We start from the raw sequence: 21,316 nt of genomic DNA on the forward strand, positions 1-21,316 counted from the left end.
TCTAGACCAGAGGAGTCAAAAAGATGAGGGAAGGAAGGAAGGAAAGACAGACAAAAGGAAGGAGGGAAGAAAGGTAGGAAGGACAGACAGATGGAAGGAAGGAAAGAAGGATATATGGAAGGAAGGACAGACAGGAGGAAGGAAAGAAGGAAGGACAGATAGAAGGAAGGACATAAGGAAGGAAGGAAGGGAGGAAGGACAGATTGAAGGAAGGAAAAGAACACAGAATGGAAAATACTAGAGCTGCAAACTAATCATTGATCGATCTGCTGATTATTTCCTGAATTAAAATCAATAATTTAAAACAATAAAAATGTTTAAATAAAAGCTTTATTATCTAAATAATCATCCAAAACTAAAGATTTTTAATTAAAGCAGCAAATTGTGTTTGGTTCTCAACATTCATATTGGCGGTTTTGTGGAGAAAGAGAAGCAAGTCATACGCACATCTTCTGGAAGTGTCATAAACTTAACTCACTTTGGGAAAATGCCCATAACATAATTAAAGACATTCTGGGATATGTAATACCTAGGGAATGTAGAGTTATGCATCTTGGAAGTTTGAATGACTATGTTCTGGGGAAATATAGATATTTAACCAAAATATTATTGATCACATGCAAAAAGGCAATAACAAGAAACTGGTGCAAGACTGAACCACCCAGTATAACTCAGTGGGTAGAAATCATGAGAGAGGTTTGCACCATGGAGAGAATGACCTACCAGCTTAGAATGAGGGAAAGTGTCTTTGTGACTAAGTGGAAGAAATGGATGCTGTAAGTAGGCATGGGATGATAACCGTGTTCAAGGTATACCGCGATTTGAAAAAGCCACGATAACCGAAACCGACAAATTTTCTGTCATACCGTTCCTAAGGTATGAGCTGTTTTTTGTCTGGTCAAAGACAGGAAGTGCTGGTCAAAGACAGGAAGTGCTGGTCAAAGACAGGAAGTGCTGGTCAAAGACAGGAAGTGCTGGTCAAAGACAGGAAGTGCTGGACAAAGACAGGAAGTGCTGGTCAAAGACAGAAAGTGCTGGTTAAAAACAGGAAGTGCTGGTCAAAGACAGGAAGTGCTGGTCAAAGACAGGAAGTGCTGGTCAAAGACAGGAAGTGCTGGTCAGAAATCCCTCAGGTGGTGCAGCTGCAGCGTAGAGTATGACGACCCCTCACACTGTCATCACAGTGTATATCAGGTTAAATGAACATGTCTGTCTTTATTTTTCTTCCTTTTAGGAACATTTTAGAGCTGTAATCACAATACCACCATACCGTGATACTATGATATTTTTTCTTATGGTTATCATACCTCCAGAATCTCATACCGGCCCATACCTAGCTGTAAGACACAGTGAAAGATGTTTAAACACTAACTGATTTAGATTTAAGTACTATGTATCTTGATAATGGATGCCTGTAACCATGTCTGTTATGTTTTTGTTTTGTGTTCAACATATCTGTCCCATCTTTCTGTTCAACTCTGGGACTGCAGTGGAATATATAATTCAAATATGTAGATCTCTCTGTTTAAATGTACAACATCTCAATAAAAATGTGAGTATAAAAGAAAAAAAGCAGTAAATCGTCCCATTTAAGAAGCTGACACCAGAGAAGACTTTGGCTTATTTGGTTTGAAAAATGCTTACTAACTTACTAATCAGAGCAGCTCTAGACGATGAAGCTCAGTCTTTCTGTCTTTGAGTCACTTCCTCGTCTCTTCACAGCTGAATTCTTGCTGATACCTGAAGCTGAACTCTGTAGAAAAACTCTAAAAACTCTATTTATAAAACTAAAAGTTGGCCGTGTCACTGCAGCGGCTCGTAACTCACCGACACACACACACACACACACACACACACACACACACACACACACACACACACACACACACACACACACACAGCAGCTCAGGGGGGCTGTTAGGTATTCAGATTCTGGTCCAGTTCTGGTTCTGATGCAGCTCATATTTACAGTCATATAAATAACGGAGTGTTTCTCATGTTGTTCTCTCCAGATGTTTTTATGATCTGATGTCACTGTTTGTTCCATATTTGGGCATTTCCTCCATTTCCAGCGTTGTTGGTTAAAAACCATAGTCTGTATAAAAGAAATGGACGTAACATCCATGACGTCACCCATTGGTTTGTGGACTGCTGCTCGGAAGCCAATAGTTTCTAATCTAGGCAGCGCCATCTTGAAAATTTCAGGTGCATGCTGGGAAAAATAAAAACCCGGATTCTACTTATATGGGCATGAGGTGGAGCCATGGGCGGAGCGGGGAGGTTGCTATGGTTACGAGGGCTGGATCTCGAGGACATTGGGCAATCAACCTGTCAATCAGGACGTAGCAACGCCCTAATGCATACCCTGCTTTATCGTCACATATAAAATCAGGGAGGCCAAAATGTCCCAAATGAACATCATACTGCATTGAAGAAGGCTTTAAACTAGCGATTGAGACCATAAACACATTTTGAAAACGTTTACTGAGGTTAGAAATCAAGTGAGAAGTTGGTGAATTCTCCATTGACTTGTATAGAGACGGTCGCCCCCTGGTGGCCTTTTGATAGAATGCAGCTCTAAGTTACTTCCTGGTTGGCCTCATTTCAGAGGACCAGAACTCCCCCCCAGGTTAAAACATCATCAAAACAACTTTACTTCTTACTTTACTGCTGCAACTAATGATTATTGTCATTATTGATTCATCTGATTAGTTTATAAATTACCTGATTATTCATGCAGTCTGTAAAATACCTCTAATAAATTTACCAGAGCACAACGATTACCTTTTAAAAATGCCTTGTTTTGTCCAATTAACAGTCCATAATGTGAAGATATATCTATTATTATCACAGAAGAGTTTCTTTAACAGTTATTTTATTGTCAAAATTGCAGATTGACTACTTCAGTAGTAGATTTATTGTTGCAGTTCTTCAGATTACTGTAAATAATGATTATGAATGAATATTCATGCAGTCTGAATACAGATAAAATGTCAGTAAAATATAAAAAATATCTTCGCAGAACTCATAGTTGCTATTTAAAAATGTCTTGTTTTATTCGACAAACTTATCACAGAAGAATAAGAAAACTAGGATTATAATAAACGTGAACCATTTTCAATTTTCAACATTAATACTTGAAAAAAAGTTGCTTTATAAGTTATTTTATTATCAAAATTGCTGATAAACGGTGGTGTTTAGCTCAGCGGGTAGAGCACCTGCCCCATGTGTTGAGGCTATAGTCCTCGCTGCAGGTGACCCAGGTTCAAATCCCGCACTGAGTGGTCTTATCCTGCATGTCATTCCCCCCCTCTCTGCCTCCTGTTTCCTGTCCAACTCTACTAACCTGTACATAAAGGCAAAAAGCCCCAAAAAATTAAAAAAAATATACTTAAAAAAAAAAGAATGTTGATTAATTGTTACAGCACTACTTGCAAATAATCTACTTTAATTATGTTCTTTATTAATTGATTATTAGATTAAAGTATCAATAAAATAACTAATAATTCACAGAGCACATAGTTACGTCTTTAGTCCAGAATCTGAAGACAATCAGTTTATTATCACAGAAGAGAATAAAAAAGAATAAAATAAATTAAATCAGATATTTGCTCCATAAAATCCTTTACAGTCAAACTATGAAATGTAGTTCTTCAGGGTTTTTATTTAATTTTTTATACTCTAATAAAACAAAGGTTGGTGACCTGATGTTTATGGAAAGTAAACTGTGATTTCTGTAGCTGAGGATGAAGAAGAGGAGGATGAAGAGGAGGAGGAAGTGCAGACAGACAGCTGGAGAAAGCAGAGCGGAGAGTGAAGCGTAACCCGACACTCACTGTGCTACCAAAACCTCGTCTAATGTTCTCTCCATCTGGATTTAATGCATAACGGTAAAAACAGAAGGAAGAAGAAGAAGAAGAAGAAGAAGAAGAAGAAGAAGAAGAAGAAGAAGAAGAAGAAGAAGAAGAAGAAGAAGAAGAGCAGAGTGAGACGGAGATGATGAAACAATAGAAGCTTAATGATTAATTACAGGTTGACGACTTTACTCAGTGATTAACGACTTTAATGTAAAACAGCAGTTTCTCTCTCTCCCTCTCTCTCTCTCTCTCTCTCTCTCTCTCTCTCTCTCTCTCCCTCCCTCTCTCTCTCTCTCTCTCTCTCTCTCCCTCTCTCTCTCTCTCTCTCTGTCTCTCTAGCTCTCTCTCCCTCTCTCTCTCTCTCGATCTCTCTGTCTCTCTCTCTCTCTCTCTCCCTCTCTCTGTCTCTCCCTCTCTCTCTCTCCTCTCCTTCCTCTCTCTCATCTCCTTCCTTTCTCTCCTCTTTACCCCAACCGGTCGAGGCAGATGTTCTCCCACTCTCTCTCTCTCTTTTCATTATGCATTCATCTGATTAGGTTAGACACAACGATTACTTTTTACTGTAAACATACCTTTTAAAAATGTCTTATTTGAACTGGACCAGACACTAGACACCACACAGAGGAAGAGGATTATCATAATATCCTACATAGAAAAGAAATGCATTTAATACTTAATTGGAACCACCAAACAAATCTTTAATGAACTTTAACGTACATACACCTTAAAGACTAAAGGGGAAGTCTTTGGGAAGATATGGGAACCTTTTCTGGACCTTTGACACTATCATATCAAGGCAAGGCTGGACATGCCTATTCAACAGGATGAACTGTGAACATGGACTGATCTCTATCTCTCTATCTCTCTGATAACAGCGTCCGTCCACAGTGGCTCCGCCGGCTTTTAACCAGATTACGCTACCAAAACAAAACAAAAATATCTTTCCCGCCAATCTCTGCCTGCGTGTTTGACTCTACGAGCTGAATGATTTACTGCTGAACCCTCACCACACACACACACACACACACACACACACACACACACACACACACACACACACACACACACACACACACACACACACAGACAGACACACACACAATAAAGCATAGCACAAGTACAGTCTTCATCCTTCCTTCCTTCCTTCCTTCTTTCTTTCTCCCTTCCATCTTTCCCTTCCTTCCTCTGTCCTTCTGTCCTTCCTTCTTTCCTCTGTCCTTCTGTCCCTTCCTTCCTTCTTGCTCCTTTCCATCCTTCGTTCCTTCCTTCTTTCCTCTGTCCTTCTGTCCCTTCCTTCCTTTCATCCTCCTTTCTTTCTCCCTTCCTTCCTTCTTTCCATCCATCTTTCCTTCCTCCTTTCCTTCCTTCTTCGTCCTTTCCATCCTTGGTTCCTTCTTCCTCCCTTCCATCCTATCCTTTCCATCCATCTTTCCTTCCTTCCATCCTTCCTTCCTCCCTTCCATCCTTGTTTCTTCCTCCCTTCCTTCCTTGACTCGAGGAGGGCTAATGTACTTAGTCTTAGACTTGTCAGTATGAGCCAACTATACTTCACTATACTGTTCTTAAGTATATAAAATAATAGTATATAAAAAGTAAACTTCAAGTATACTGCCTCAGTTTTAGTATAAAATAAGTATACCTGTAGTACACTTGAATAAACTACTTTTTACTTTTTCAGCCTCAGAAGACAGAAGCTGTGGTTCTGGGTTTTTCATCACTTAGGTATTCAGTATGTGGGGGTGGGCCTCTGCAGGGGGGCTCCGAGCACTTTCAGGGGAAACTTTAAATATGTATGATTTTTTAAAGACATGTTTTGGAGGAATTTTACTGCCTTTTTCCCCCAGAAGTCAGAATCTAATAAATGTCTTCAGACAGGCTTATTTTATGTATTTGGTGGCGATTCAACTTATGTCAAACAGCAAAGTAATATCAGGCTACGTTGGCTCAGTTCTTCAGTGTTTATGGGATCAAATAACATAATCATGATCCCGCAGGCATCCAGGAACGGAGCACAACTATGGGAGTAAACTGAGGAGGAATGAATGGGGGGGGGGGGTGACTTTATTTTCCCCGAAGCTTTGTCTGAATGGAGGCTCACAGTCTCAGAAAACCACCAGTCTGAAGATATAAAGATACTGAGGAAGAGATTTAAGATCAATTTAATTTATAAAGGTATAAAGATACTATAAAGCTCAATTTAAGATGTTTAGATTGTGATCAGTAATGAAAAACCATCATGTTGGTGTCTGATGGTCCAAAGTTATTCTACATCCTGACAACGAGTCCAAACCTCCGTTCACAGTCATAAACAATTATCTTCATCAATGAGGAAGAAGCAGAAGAAGAAGCAGATGAAGAAAGAGGAGGAGGAGGAGGAGAAGAATCAGAACAAGGAGAAGAAGAAGGAGAAGAAGAAGAAGAAGAAGAAGAAGAAGAAGAAGAAGAAGAAGAAGCAGAAGAAGAAGAAAGGAGAAGAAGCAGAAGAAGAAAGAGGAGAAGAAGAAGCAGATGAAGAAAGAGGAGGAGGAGAAGAAGAATCAGAACAAGGAGAAGAAGAAGCAGAAGAAGAAGAAGAAGAAGAAGAAGAAAAAGAAGAAGAAGCAGAAGAAGAAGAAGAAGCAGGTGAAGAAGCAGAAGAAGAAGAAGAAGAAGAAGAAGAAGAAAAAGAAGAAGAAGAAGAAGAAGAAGATGAAGAAGCAGAAGATGAAGAAAGAGGAGAAGAAGAAGAAAATGAAACAGAGGAAGAGAAGAAGAAGAAGCAGGTGAAGAAGAAGAAGCAGAAGAAGAAGCAGAAGATGAAGAAGCAGAAGAAGAAGAAGGAGGAGGAGAAGAAGAAGAGTGTGTTCAGGTGTACCGATGAGAACTGACAAAGCTGCTCACTGCTTTACTTTAAGTTTCTGCTGTTTAATTAACTTTAGATCAAGTTCACTGATCAATAAAAACTATTTAAAATTATCTTCACTTTACTTTTAGAGCCTAAAACTTCCGTATCGTTCTGCATCTCAACATCGACCACATGGATCAGCTCAATGTTTGGTTCAGACGTCAAATCTTTAACGATCTTCTGACTTTTCCTCTAGAGACACTTTTTAGTTCTCTGTTGAAGAATCTCAACAACTATTGGACTCATTGATTTCCCTCAGAGGATGAATTATAATAACTTTAACCTCCGCTGCACTTTGTAGTTAATGCTTATCACACCATGCTGAACTAAGATGATTCAAACATTTGCACTGTATCTACATAAATTATATATTATAGATTTAAGTAGTCGACTCTTATCCATGTCTGTCACCATTCTTGTGGCCTTTTTACATGATTTTTCAGATATATAGCTATATATGAAGACTCCACTGATTTCCAACATTGAATGGTTATTATATCGTTGTTTATTTACAGTTTGCTGTCATTTCTATTTTATTATGTTTCGCTGTATTTATACATTTTATTGTGTTATTTTAACATGTTTGAAATAAATAACTAAACTAAGTAACTACACATAAAAACGCGCTGATGTGTGAGAGCAAGCGGGCGGGCGAACGGGCGGGCGAGCAGCTGTGGCTCCGGAGGTAGAGCAGCCATCCTCCAATTGGAAGATTGGTGGTTCAATTCCTGGCTCCTCCAGTCCACATGTTGATGTGTCCTTGGGCAAGACACTTAACCCCAAATTGCTCCTGTTGCTGTGCCAACAGTGTATGAATGTGAATGAATGGTTAGTCTCCCTTAGGCATGGGATGATAACCGTGTTCAAGGTATACCGCAATTTGAAAAAGCCACAATAACCCTAACCGCCAAATTTTCATCATATTTTTGTCATACCGTTCCTAAGGTATGAGCTGTTTCTAGACAGGAAGTGCTGGTCAAAGACAGGAAGTGCTGGTCAAAGACAGGAAGTGCTGGTCAGAAATCCCTCAGGTGGTGCAGCTGCAGCGTAGAGTATCACGACCCCTCACACTGTCATCACAGTGTATATCAGGTTAAATGAACATGTCTGTCTTTATTTTTCTTCCTTTTTAGGAACATTTTAGAGCTGGAATCACAATACCACCATACCATGAAACCATGATATTTTTTCTTATGGTTATCATACCACCAGAATCTCATACCGGCCCATACCTAGTCTCCCTCCTGATCCTGCCATCAGTGTATGAATGTGTGTGAATGGGCTTCTTCTATTTTATAAGACTGTAAATTAGAAATCTTGGACGCTTTCTGCTTTTTTTCCACATTTTAAAACACAAAACACAAAACAATGATCAACATATGAATAAAAAGCTTCATACTGTATTTACTTCCTTCCTTCCTTCCTTCCTTCCTTCCATCTGTCCTTCCTCCCTCCTTTCCTTTCCTCCCTTCCTTCTTTCCTCCACAGTGTTCATGTTGTGAGGGAACAGACGTCGGTTTGAGCAGGAAGAGATTTTTAACCTTTGTGTCGTCCTTCCGGGTCAAATTGACCCTGTCTGTTTTGACTGTTCCTTCTTTCCTCCCCCCTACCTTCCTACTGTCCTCCCTTCCTTCTTTTTCTCTGTCCTTCCTCCCTTCCTCTTTTCTTTTCTCCAACACTCCCTCCTTCCTTCATTCCTCTGTCCTTCATTCCTTTCTCCCTTTCTCCCTCCTTTCCTCCCTTCCTTCTCTCTTTCTTTATTTCCTTCCTTCCATCTGTCCTTCCTTCCTCCCTCCCTCCCTCCTTCTCTTGTTCTTTCTTTCCTTCCTTCCTTTCCTTCCTTCCTCCCTCATTCCTTCTTTCCTCCCTCCCTCCTACCTTCCTTCCCTCCTTCATTCCTTCCTTCCTTCCTTCCTTATTTCCTCCGTCCTTGCTTCTTTTCCTTTCTCCCTCCTTTCCTCCCTCCCTCCTTTCCTTCCTTCTTCCTCCCTTCCTTCTTTTTCTCTGTCCTTCCTTCCTCCCTTCCTCTTTTCTTTTCTCCAACACTCCCTCCTTCCTTCATTCCTCTGTCCTTCATTCCTTCCTCCCTTCGTCCCTCCTTTCCTCCCTTCCTTCTCTCTTTCTTTCTTTCTTTCCTTCCTTCTGTCCTTCCTTCCTCCCTCCTTCTCTTGTTCTTTCTTTCCTTCCTTCCTTTCCTTCCTTCCTCCCTCATTCCTTCCTCCCTCCCTCCTTCTCTTGTTCTTTATTTCCTTCCTTCCTTTCCTTCCTTCCTCCCTCATTCCTTCTTTCCTCCCTCCCTCCTACCTTCCTTCCCTCCTTCATTCTTTCCTTCCCTCCTTCATTCCTTCCTTATTTCCTCCGTTCTTGCTTCCTTTCCTTTCTCCCTTTCTCCCTCCTTTCCTCCCTCCCTCCTGTCCTTCCTTCTTCCTCCCTTCCTTAACTCGAGGACAACAGGAGGGTTAAAACACAGGAAAACTAAAAAAAAGGATGAATGAAAGGAAAGTGAATGATTTAATCTGATCTGTGCAGACATGTCTGGACTCAGTAACAATATAAATGTGCTTGCTGTGGAGATCTTTGGAGGATAATGACATTACAAGCTGAGCTTCTCTGGATCCTCGCAGCAGAGCCGAGGCTTTTTCTCACGTTTCACTGCTGGGGTTTATTTTTATCACCAGATCAGGAAGAACAATTTGGGGCCTTTTTTGCCTCCCTCCTTTCCTTTCCTCCCTCCTGTCCTTCCTTCCTTCCGTCTGTCCTTCCTCCCTCCTGTCCTTCCTTCCTTCCGTCTGTCCTTCCTCCCTCCTTTCCTTCCGTCTGTCCTTCCTTCCTTCCATCTGTCCTTCCTCCCTCCTTTCCTTTCCTCCCTCCTGTCCTTCCTTCCTCCTTTCCTCCCTTCTTCTTCCCTCCTTTCCTTCATTCTACCCTCCCTTCCTTCTTCCTTCCTCCCTCCTTTCCTTCTTTCTTTCCTCCATCCTTCCTTCCTGTCCTTCCTTCTTCCTTCCTTCCTTCCTTCTCTCCCTCCTTTCCTTTCCTCCCTTCCTTCTTTCCTCCCTCCTGTCCTTGCTTCTTCCTTCCTCAATGACACATCCATAGCCAAACCCATAAGTAATGTCATTATCGATTCATTTTTTGTCCTTGAATGATGTCCTTATTATTAAAAAAAAGGGGAGCTAGGTAACAGAGTGGTGGTGGAGAGGGGAGGGGGTTGGGAGGGGTGGGGGGGTTGTTGGGGGGTGTTGGGAGCTGGCTGACAGCAGCTACAGCGGCTGTTTGTTTAGCCGAGCACCTCGCGGCCGGCAGCCTGAGCGGGAAAGAGAGCTCCTTTGTGTCCTGTGTGCGGGTCAGAGGGTAACAACACTCACTCATTTAACTTCACCCGCTTCTTCCTGTTCGTTCTCATGGGAGCTGCAGCCGGCGTCCCAGCATGCAATGGGGCAAGAGGTAGAGGTACTGTAGAGGGAACAGGGTGCCATAGATTGGAGGTGGGGTGGGGGTCGTGTTTAACATGTTGATGGAGCCAAATGTGAGTTTATTTAGACTGATATTCATCTAGTGACTCAACAATAAACTGCTTCTTAGTCACATTGATTTATCGTCGATTGGTTTTCAACTATTTTGATAACAGATTCATTGTTTTCAGATTCAGACTGAATTCTTGAATTGTGAAACTTTGTGGTTTCTTTACTTCTCTCTGACAGTAATGTGAGTATCTTTGGGTTGTGGACTGTTGGGTTAGGGTTAGATATTTTAGGTTTTGGGAAAAAAGTGATTGACATGTTTTAGTTTAGTTTTTCACATTTTATATAATTCTAGTTCATTCAAGTACTGGTTGATGCTTTTATTTTGAAGGTACTGGGCAGTTAGTTTTATGTTTTAGTTTAGTTTTTGACATTTTATATCATTTTAGTTCATTTTAATACTGGTTGATGCTTTTATTTTGAAGGTACTGGGCAGTTAGGGCACACAAGGTAAATGTATTTCTATAAGTAGGCAGGTTTAGGACCAGCAGGCACCAGGTAATCTGATTACTTTGGGTTGTGGACTGTTTGTTGGGATGAAACAAGCTATTTTAGGTTTTAGGAAACAGTGATTGACATGTTTTGGTATTTTCTGACATTTTATAGACCAACGACCTCAATCAACCTCAGAAAAACAGATTTATAGATAATAAAAATGAATCTACAGTTGCAGCTCAGCTCTATGTGGATGTTTTTTCTCCTTTTTTTAAAATAAAATTAGAGCTGTCAGCATTAACGCATTAATCACGATTAGGTTAATGCAGTCCATAATCGCATTTTAATGTTGCAAGCCTTTTTGTCCCTTCTACTCCCCCGTAGACGGCTCCTCTAGCTGTAGCGCTATGCTTTGAAGTGGCCTCCTGCAGTAAACCTACCGCGCTGATGGAAAGTAAGAGAGCTACTGGACTTTTGAACGGCTTGTTTAACTTTAAAACACTTCCAGACGCTTCAGTTGACAAGTCAAAAGTAAAATGCAACCTGTGTCAAACGGAGTTTAACTACCACCGGAGTACGTGGAGTTTGAGTTAGCACCTCCACGCTAAACACCCAGGTGCAGCCAAGCCAGCCTCAGCTCCACCAAAGGACCATTTTGGAGTGTGGGAGTCGCAGCAGAGCCGTGATTGATTCCCAGTTAAGACACTCTGGTAAGAAATGCTTTACATTATGGACTTAAAACTGCCTTCAAATGGAAAATAACAGGATTTTAAACACGCAAATTCAAAACGCGATTAATCGTGATTAACTATGGAAATTCTGTGATTAATCTCGATTAAAAAAAATGATCGCTTGACAGCCCTAATTAAAATACATCAACACACCTCACCTACAGTTGTAATAAGTTTATTTAAAGTCTTCTAATTAAATCTAAATGTGTTAATTGACTGTTATAATCTTCCTTTCTGCACAAACAGAACCTGAAACTTTTATCTGGATCAACTGAGCGATCACGATGTGGAGCTCACACTGAACATAAGAACTAAACCCTTGCTCAGCTTTTACTCTCTGTAAATCTACTATGAACAGAAAGTAAGAAAAAAGAAAGTGGAACATGGATCCTCAGACGTTTGGAAGATGCATCAATCTGAAGTCACGTTCAGTCTCAGATAGATCACAGTCTGATGTCAAAACATGTCAAACACACGCCAGTAATATTCAAACCAGGTCAGTTTATAACGGAGCCGCTGACAGTGGAACAGCTCAAACTGCAGCCAGCTGACAGACAGGTAGCTCCATCAGTCAGGCGTTGTCACGGTAACCTGCACATAAAAAACGACGACCGATCTGGAAGGAAATCTGAACCACGCTAAAAATCAGTCTGAGTCGGCCCGATTAATAAAGAGGTAAAGTTGAGTTTAGTTAAGCTTCCTGTCGTCCTCCCGGGTCAAAATGACCCCGTGAGTTTTGACTGTTCCTTCTTTCCTTTCCTCCCTCCTGTCCTTCCTTCTTCCTTCCTCCCTCCTGTCCTTCCTTCCTTCCTTCCTTCCATCTGTCCTTCCTCCCTTCTTTCCTTTCCTCCCTTCCTTCTTTCCTTTCCTCCCTCCTGTCCTCCCTTCCTTCCTCCTTTCTTCCATCCTCCCTCCTTTCCTTTCCTCCCTTCCTTCTTTCCTTTCCTCCCTCCTGTCCTTCTTTCTTTCCTCCCCCCTTCCTTCCCTTCCTCCCTTCTTCTTCCCTCCCTTCCTTCCTCCTTCCCTTCTTTCCTCCCACCCTTCCTTCTTTCCTTCCTTCCTTCCTTCCTCCTTTACTTCCTTCCTCCTTTCTTCCATCCTCCCTCCTTTCCTTTCCTCCCTTCCTTCCCCCTTTCTTCCATCCTCCCTCCTTTCCTTTCCTCCCTTCCTTTCCTCCCTCCTGTCCTTCTTTCTTTCCTCCCTCCTTCCTTCCTTTCCTCCCTTCGTCTTCCCTCCTTTCCTCCTTTCCTTCCTTCCTCCCTCCTTCCTTCCTTTCCTCCCTTCGTCTTCCCTCCTTTCCTCCTTTCCTTCCTTCCTCCCTCCTTTCTTCTGTCCTCCCTCCTTTCTCCTTCTGGTTGGTGCTAATTTTGTGTCCTGCATCCAATCTTTTGTTTTGTCTGAGAAAACCTGAAAATATTCCCTTAACAATAAAGTTACGCCAAGAAAAAAAAGCTAAACTCTTCTTCTCCTGACAGCAACACCAGCGACTGTTTGTCCTTTCTGCTGAAACACTAACCTGACTCTGATGTGAACCGTGTCTCTACAGTCTCAGCAGTAAATCTCAGTCAGACATTTAATCAGAAAAGGATCTTCCACTTCCGAGTCTCTTATTTCCCAAAATGCCTATTTCCTGTCTGATGGGTCCCCCCCCCCCCCCCTAACCCTAACCCCCATCCCCCTAACTCCCCATCAGCCACACTACATGGTCCTGGTAAACTTCTTAAAATGCCAGTAATTATCTTTTATTACGATCTGGACTCTCTCTCTCTCTCTCTCTCTCTCTCTCTCTCTCTCTCTCTCTCTCTGCTTCTTCCTTCCATGTGTCCTTCTTCCCTTTCTTCCTTCTGTCCTTCCTTCCATGTGTCCTTCTTCCCTTTCTTCCTTCTGTCCTTCCTTCCATGTGTCCTTCTTCCCTTTCTTCCTTCTGTCCTTCCATCCCTTCTTTCCCTCCATCTTTTTAATGATCCGGCCCACATGAGATCAAATTGGTCTCTATGTGGCCCTTGAATGCCCTCTGTGAACTGACTCGTTTTCATGTGAGGATCAAAACTAAAAAGTCACTCAAAGATGGAAAATCCTGCAAATTTCGTCAGGATTTCACAAAACATGATGATAATTAATTAATGATTATACTCACTATGTGTTAATCCGTCACTTATTCTCTGATCAATCAACATGTTTTAATCTACATAATGGCCCAAAATGATTAAAGTCCAATCAACCTTTCCCAGAAACCAGAGGTGATGTCTTCATTTAGTTTGTTTGGTCTGACTAACAGCTCAAACTCTACATATATTCAAATTTAAATGACTTAGAGACACAAGTCATCACACTGGAGAAGCAGGAAACAGAAGGTTTGATGTGTTTGTGTGATAAAAATAACAATAAAATCTATTATAGTCTAACTGTTTCTGCACTAAAACAAATACAAGCATATAAAGAGGTCCAGGAGTTAAAGTGTTATCTCATCCACAAGCCCTCGTAAACTAAATATGAGTTATAATGAATATAGTATATAATCGTAGATTATCAACCTACTCCACCCTACCCTGATCCATCCATTATCTGTTCTGACCTGTTAACCGACAAAACCAAACCCACCTTCAAGGAAAATAAAAAATAAAACTATGGAATGGAGTTGAGTTGTCCCTTGCATCCCTTTTAAAGTGAACAAAGCAGTTTTTCAAGTTTGGGCAAAGTTGTGGTCGAAGATGACATAACTTGACAATAATAATGAATACTTGAGCTTAGGGCTGGATGATATGGATAAAATCAAATACCTTGATATTGGTATGGTAACAATACTGTAGGGATGACTGTTGGTGCTTTCACAAAATATTTACACAAAGTGATTACTGATAAATAATCATCAGTGATGTGGATATAATGACTAAGTGGGTAAAAGGCAAATAACAGAACAGCTAGAACAATCTGGTAAGTTCAGAAAATTACCTTTAAAACCAGGAAAAGACAACAATATGCCAAACTAGCCAGTCAGTTAACCCTAGAGAACTTTAGCTTAGGGCTGGATGATATGGATAAAATCAAATACCGGATGACTCTCGATGCTTTCACAAAATATTTACACAATGCAATTTCTGATACATAATCATCAATAATGTGGATATAATGACTAAGTGGGTAAAAGGCAAATAACAGAACAGCTAGAACAATCTGGTAACTACCTTTAAAACCAGGAGAAGACAACTCTTATGCCACATCACGATATTACAACATGCCAAACTAGCCAGTCAGTTAAACCTAGAGAGGACAGAATAATGATAAAATGGATAAAAGACAAATAATTGAACAACTAGAACACCAGGCAGGAACAAACACCTATGCTATATCACCAGTGTTTCCCATTAATCATGTAGACCAGGTGGCCGAGCACAGTTTCATAGTGAGACCAACATGATTGACTCTGCACCCTGAACCTGAGCTGCTCTGTCCTTTGTCTCAGAGCTGGATTGTGGACATTAGTCTTTTTTAATAGATTGTCTGGAACATTTATGAACTGGTAAAATGTCTCTCCCATGCTTTGTGGCTCTGACCTTTGTGCTGTGTCATCATCATTCAAACATATAGGACCAGTAGTTATTACTAGAGCACAAATAACCTCTTCATTTGCTCTCAGAGTGCACTGGAATGATGCATTTGACTTAAAATCGATATTATGATCTCCAAATTCTAAGACGATATCTAGTTTCATATCAGGATATCGATATTATAATCAATAATATTGACCAGCCCTACTTTAACTCACCATTTGCGTTTTTCCCACACATCAGATGCTCGTACACCTGCAGCAGCCCCCACAGCTCCGGGTCGTTGTTAACGGCTCCATCCAGCAGCCCCACGGTCACCGGGACGCAGGTGACCCCTCCGCCCGGCTCCCCCTCCTCCTCTTCGGCCAGCCTCGCCACACGCAGCGCCCGTCCCACCACCTCCTCCGCCAAACTCTCCACGCACGCTGCCATGCACAGGGCGGCGTATTCGTGCACCCGCACCGACACGCGCGTCTCCACCATCCATCTGAAGAAGCGACCCACGGAGAGCGTGAGCCCGCAGCGCGAGGACTTGCCCCGCTGCCACGCGCTGTCCCCGGAGCTCATGCAGTGCAGGGACACAGCCTTCACCGAGGAGGAGATGCACCTCTCGGCGAGAGCCCAGCTGAGCACCAGCCTCACCGAGCTCTGGACCTCCAGGCGTGTGCACCGTCTGTGGAGCTCACTCAGCCGCTGAGCCTCTCTGGAGATCCGGACCAAAGCCCTCCGGAGCAGGACGGACAGCCGGTGCACTGCCTCCCCGGTGAACGACGCATCCGCACCGTCCACTTTACGCACCACCTCCCGCAGCTCGTGCTCGGTCCAGGGATACTCCTCCAGCTCGGGCAGGCAGGGACACTTGGCCAGGATGTCCGCTGCATCCTCCGGCAGCGTGCTCACTGTGTCCCAGCTGCCGTTCCTGCTGTTCAGAGAGTCGGCGTGCTGCCACCAGGGACCCCGGTGAGGAGTGCTGGTGTGGGGGTGAGACTGCCTCGACCTGCCGGAGGACGACAGGCTGAGGGACAGGCTGGCATCCCCGGCCACATAACCCGGATCCAGGCTCAGGTCCTCCAAGTTTTTCACCAACAGACTGTTTGACATCATCTTGACTGAAGAGTTTTAAATGAGTTTAAAGTTTTACGCACAGAGAACAGACCACAAGCTTTCCATTAAATCAGAGTTTCAGTCAGAGGTCCAGCTGCCAGCCACAGACAGCTGCACGAGACTGTCCTGCTGTGCCAAAACTAACCAAAATATGAAGGGGGTTTGAAAGTGCTTCACGCACAGCGGACCAATCAGACCCATCAGACCCAGAGTCCAGTAATAACACAGCTGAGTTTACTATTGCTCCACAGCGCCACCCGGCGGCCGCAATACAGTATGTTTACAATCAGAACAGCAATAAACTGGAGGTGTGTTAGAGGACGGAGTCAGGAGTCCAAATCAACATTAAAGCGTTTTTTCTTGTTTTTATCATTCCTCCTGTTCATTAAAAGTTGATCTGAAACTAATATAAAGCTTCAGCGTCCAAATAAGTAAAATCTTCATCTTCTATGTTTCAACGTTACAGTGTTTTTAGTAGCAAAGTCTTTTTGTTCCTATACTTCCACCACAGAGAAACAGGAAACACTAAGAGGGAATTTGATGCTAAAAAGACTGTAAATGTGTCAAACAGTGGCGGCTTGTGACAAAAATGTGTGTGGGGGGATTTGCAGGGGTGGTGTCAAACAAACCGTAGCACCACTTACTGCAGAAAAAAAAGAAATAAAGAAAAAAACTATCTAAAACAACACAACACACTGTAACATTGTCTTAACACAGCCAGTAGCACTACTTTAACATACCTCTTTTCCTTCTGGCCTGCAAACTTCTCACTGACTCTCTGGTTATAGTCAGTCAGCTCAGTCTCTTTTCCATTAACAGCATGGCCAATGTGTTCAGCCTCTCCTGGGTCATGCTGTTTCTGAGAAGAGCATGATGACCTTATCTTTAAGGTTGAGAAGCACCTCTCAGCTTCTGCCGTCTGGTGATGAGGATCTTTAAGAGGGTGAGGTCTCTGAAAAGACTGAAATAAGTCCACAGCATGACGACAGGCTTTGAACTCATCCTTGTTGTAGATGAGACTAAACTCTGTCTTCAGCTTGCTTCCACTGAGCATCAGGTAAGACTTCAAGGTGTTTGCTCAGTGCATCTTCAGGAAATGTTTAAACCTGTCCCTCAGCAGCAAGGTGGTTTATAAAGGAGAAGTGTTCCCTGGTTTGTCCCAGTATGGTATCTCAGACACACAGAGAAAGGAATAAAAAAATAATAGATATCTTATAAAATACCCATTTTACTCACATAATCTAAAGTTAAAAAAGGCAACAGTTCAGCTTCTTAATAATTAACTACTAAAGCCATTTTTACTGCCACTGTTAACATGTGCTTAAAAAGAGACACCTAACTAAGAACTAATATAGACTAATATAATATACTAATTACTAATATAGAGACACGTATCTATATTAGTCATTGTCTCTCAAGTGCCGCTTTCATTGTGATCTATTTGCTGTTGCAGTACCTAAACAGGACACTAGATGGAGCATTTAGAATATTAAATGTACCCAAAATCAACTCTAATAGTCAAAATGAATGAATTTATTATCCTGTATTTATGCATTTTACTCTTTTACACTGTATTCATATTAAATTCTGTTTAATCCTTTACAATACTAATAACAGGAATGCAGCTACTACCTGATCTTTTGCATGTCCTGCTGCTGGATGCACTCATTAATATAGAGACACGTCTATATTAGTTATTGTGTCGTTAAGTGCTGCTTTCATTGTAATCTATGTGTTGTTGCAGTACCCAAACAGGACACTAGATGGAGCATTTAGCACATTAAGTTATTTAACTTCATATTTCAATAATTAAATGTACCCAAAATCAACTTTTATAGTCAAAATGAATGAATTTCTTATCCTGTATTTATGCATTTTACTCTTTCACACTATATTCATATTAATATGCAAAGTCTTTTTTTACTCTTTACAATATTAATAACAGGAATGCAGCTACTACCTGATCTTTTGCGTGTCCTGCTGCTGGATGCACTCATTGATGGACTGAATCTATGTTCCTCTTCTGGAGCTTTGCTATAGAGGAGGTCCACATGTGGCCAGATGTGGTGAAACAGCTGCAGACAGAGCTCAGCAATGCTAACCCTGCTAATAACAACTTAGCTTCATGCTGTAGTGAAGATGGCTGCGGCTACTTTAGTGTTGTTCACAAGGTTTCGGTGTCGACACTTTGAAACAGCACACAGAGAAAGCAATAAAAGGTGCTGCTGAAGCTGTAAACCTTTATCTTTCTAGTGAAAGTCTTGTGAAATGATGTTAAGGATGTTTTTGTCGATAAATAACCTAATAATCTTTTTTTATTTCCGCAGCTCCACTTGAAGTCGGCATCTCCTAAAACTCCCGCCAGCAGGTGTTACACAGGTATGTGTGAATGAACATTAAAACAACATCAATTCGCTGCCAATGAAAGTGGGCGTGTCTGGAAAATTTAAAGAAACCAATCAGAGAGCAGCCTCAGGTCATGTGCCGATTAAAAATTGAATGGTTAACGTTAACTCTCATTTGACCAGCGACCCTCACATTAACACATTAACACAGAAATGAATTAAATACAAGCTAGAATCAACTTATAATGAATGCTGACAGACTACCTGGCGCATTTTAGGAGCAAACAAGTTTTATTTCATAATGATTTATTTCTATTTGACATGTTTAACCCTTACATAGCTACTGTTCTGGTCCAATTTGACCCATTTTGACATGAAAAAACAATGAAAACACGCTAAATGTTTCATTCTATAAGAAAGATTTTTTATTTTTGGGGGGTTTTGTGCAGCTGGGTCAACTTTAATTAATGGTTTTAATGATTATAATGAAACCTGGCATACAAATTGTGTTCCATATCCTTCACTTTCAATAAATGAATAAAAATAATTATGGCTGTCAACATAAGATAATAATGTAGTGTGACTGTGAATGATAAAATATCTATGGATGCAAAATATATTTGTTAAAACATTTTGTATAGGGATTAATTATAAAGGGAATACTTAAACCAGATAAAAAATGACTCCATACAGTGAAGGGTCAGAATATGAACTGTATGTAAAGTGTTATGTAGATTTTCTCCGGATATTTGGAAGGGGAGCAAACTTTAATGAATGGACGTTATAAATAGTTTCTCCTAGTGGCCACTTCCGGTACTGCAGCGAAAAATCTCACCTGTGGCCCACAAAGCTTTTTTTTTTACCTAACCAAAAATGAACCTTATTGACCATAATCCAATGTTGAATTAACATCTTTTTCTATCTGGCATTGTATCTAAAGACTAACTGAGTAATTCCCAATATTAGACTAAATGGCGCCTATTCTCGGTCCTGTATCTAACTCTCATAAAACACCCATGTTCCAGTGTCTGAGCCAAGCTAAGATTAAGCACAGGTTAGGGTTAAATTTAATAAAGTAAAATAAAAGCTAGAAAAATGTATGTTATCTCTCCAAATGTCAAAGTAACCTATTTAAAAACTACATTTCTGATTATTTGATGTTAACGTTAGAAATGTTTGCTCACTATTTCAAACATAGGTGTTGAGTTTGACCACACATTTTATTCATTTAGTTTTATTATACAAACTATATTGCTGAAATTAATTGTTTTCTCCTTTCAGGAGTTACAAATAAGCACAATAACCTTTTTTCCTGTATTTTATAATAGACAAAGGAAAGACACAGAGAATCAAGGAAGATAAAAGTTGTAATTTTTCAGCTCCACAGTTTCATCCACTTGTTCAAACTTCTAACAGAAGGTGCTGCTGCGTATTTCAATGTACAATACATCTGTAGCCAGGAATAAAACACTGTGTTTTCCCTCTATTCAATAACCTGAAGTGCTTAACAACGTGAATACTATAACTTACGCTCTGATTTTACGTATTTAAAATGGACTTAAATACATTTAAAATGATATAAAAACAGAACATATTCACCAATTTCAAGATAATGGCTTTAAATTGCTCAACTTGGAATATTTCTAATGTTGTCAACTAGAATATTTCTAGAGGTTTCACTTTTCTACATTTCTACTCTTCTAGGTTGAACCATGCTTAAACTAAACCAACCACAAGATGTCAGCCTTTCACTACTTCTAAGCACACAGTTTGAAGAAATGTTTGTCTCTACCTTCAGATTGGGGAAAACGGTTCCTAACTTTTACCTACTGGTTCTACAATACTGTACATTTCTAAACACAATTAACAGAAGCTGGTACATCTACATCCAGATTCTTCTCAGTAAGATTAAATATTTAAAAAAAACAAAAACAAAAAAGCCTATTTTAACCATTTGAAGAGCTCAATTGAAATTAAGGCTGCTCAATTAATCGAAATTTGATCATGATTACGATTTAGGGGCCAAACGATCTCAAAATTTAGCGCTCAATAACAAAAGGTTTTATTTTGAAAAGCTTAGACCGGAAGCCGCCGCAGCTCCGTTAGTTTGACAGAAGCTGAAACACACGGCGAAATGTTTTAACTGTAAATAAAAGTGCAGAGTTTCCAGCCTGCGTCAGACGATGCTGAGTTTACTGACTAATTATTAAAAACCAGGAAGTGATGTGTGAACTGTCGTCATGGTAACCCGCTCAGCTCTAATATCTCTGCGCATTTTCTGCTGTGTGTTGCGTTAAGCGGCAAATAAAAGGCTGCTGCTGGGAGAGAAAATGTATTAAGCCGAAAGGACAATAAATGCAGCATGTTTCTAAAGTTTAAAAAAATCGTTTTAATAATCGTGATTTCAATCTTGACCCAAATAATCGTGATTATGATTTTTTCCATAATCGAGCAGCCCTAATTGAAACGCAGAAATTATTCCAGTTCTTCAAAAAAAATGGTGAGCAATTATTAAAAACGGCCTGGAAGCCTTTCTAAGAGGATAAAACAATAAATTACTGAGCTAGAAAAACCACTTATTTAAAATGAGCTCAATAGGTTTCAATGCGTACAATCATAACAGCGAGCCAGCTCACCATGTCAGAGGTTTCATGTTCAGTCCAACTCCTGAAAAGTCAAATTATGTTACTTCCTCTGTCGCTGGCAGGGTTCAACGTCAACAACGTCCACAGAAGAACTGAAGCCGATCCAAATAAGGCATCAAGACATTAGTACAAAAAATAAAACTGTAACTCTGCTAGCAAACGTTTTACAAAGGCTGACTGAGCAAACATTTTGTTCTCTTGACGAAACGTTACAAAAACTACAAAAGTTGTTGGTTTTGTTGTAAA

The 21,316-nt window shown here is 40.8% G+C and overlaps 1 protein-coding gene across 1 annotated transcript in view; it reads right to left on the reverse strand.

Moving 5' to 3' along the window:
* The window catches only part of LOC128384619 (ankyrin repeat and BTB/POZ domain-containing protein 2-like), a 34,342-nt gene extending 18,262 nt beyond the window's left edge, over window positions 1-16,080 (reverse strand). Inside the window, exon 1 of the mRNA XM_053343936.1 lies at window positions 15,195-16,080. Coding sequence (XP_053199911.1) covers window positions 15,195-16,080 — 886 coding nt within the window. The remainder of the gene's footprint in view (window positions 1-15,194) is intronic.
* Between the last annotated feature and the right edge of the window lie 5,236 nt (window positions 16,081-21,316).

Source organism: Scomber japonicus, chromosome 1 (assembly GCF_027409825.1).
Source record: "Scomber japonicus isolate fScoJap1 chromosome 1, fScoJap1.pri, whole genome shotgun sequence".
Lineage (NCBI taxonomy): Eukaryota > Metazoa > Chordata > Actinopteri > Scombriformes > Scombridae > Scomber > Scomber japonicus.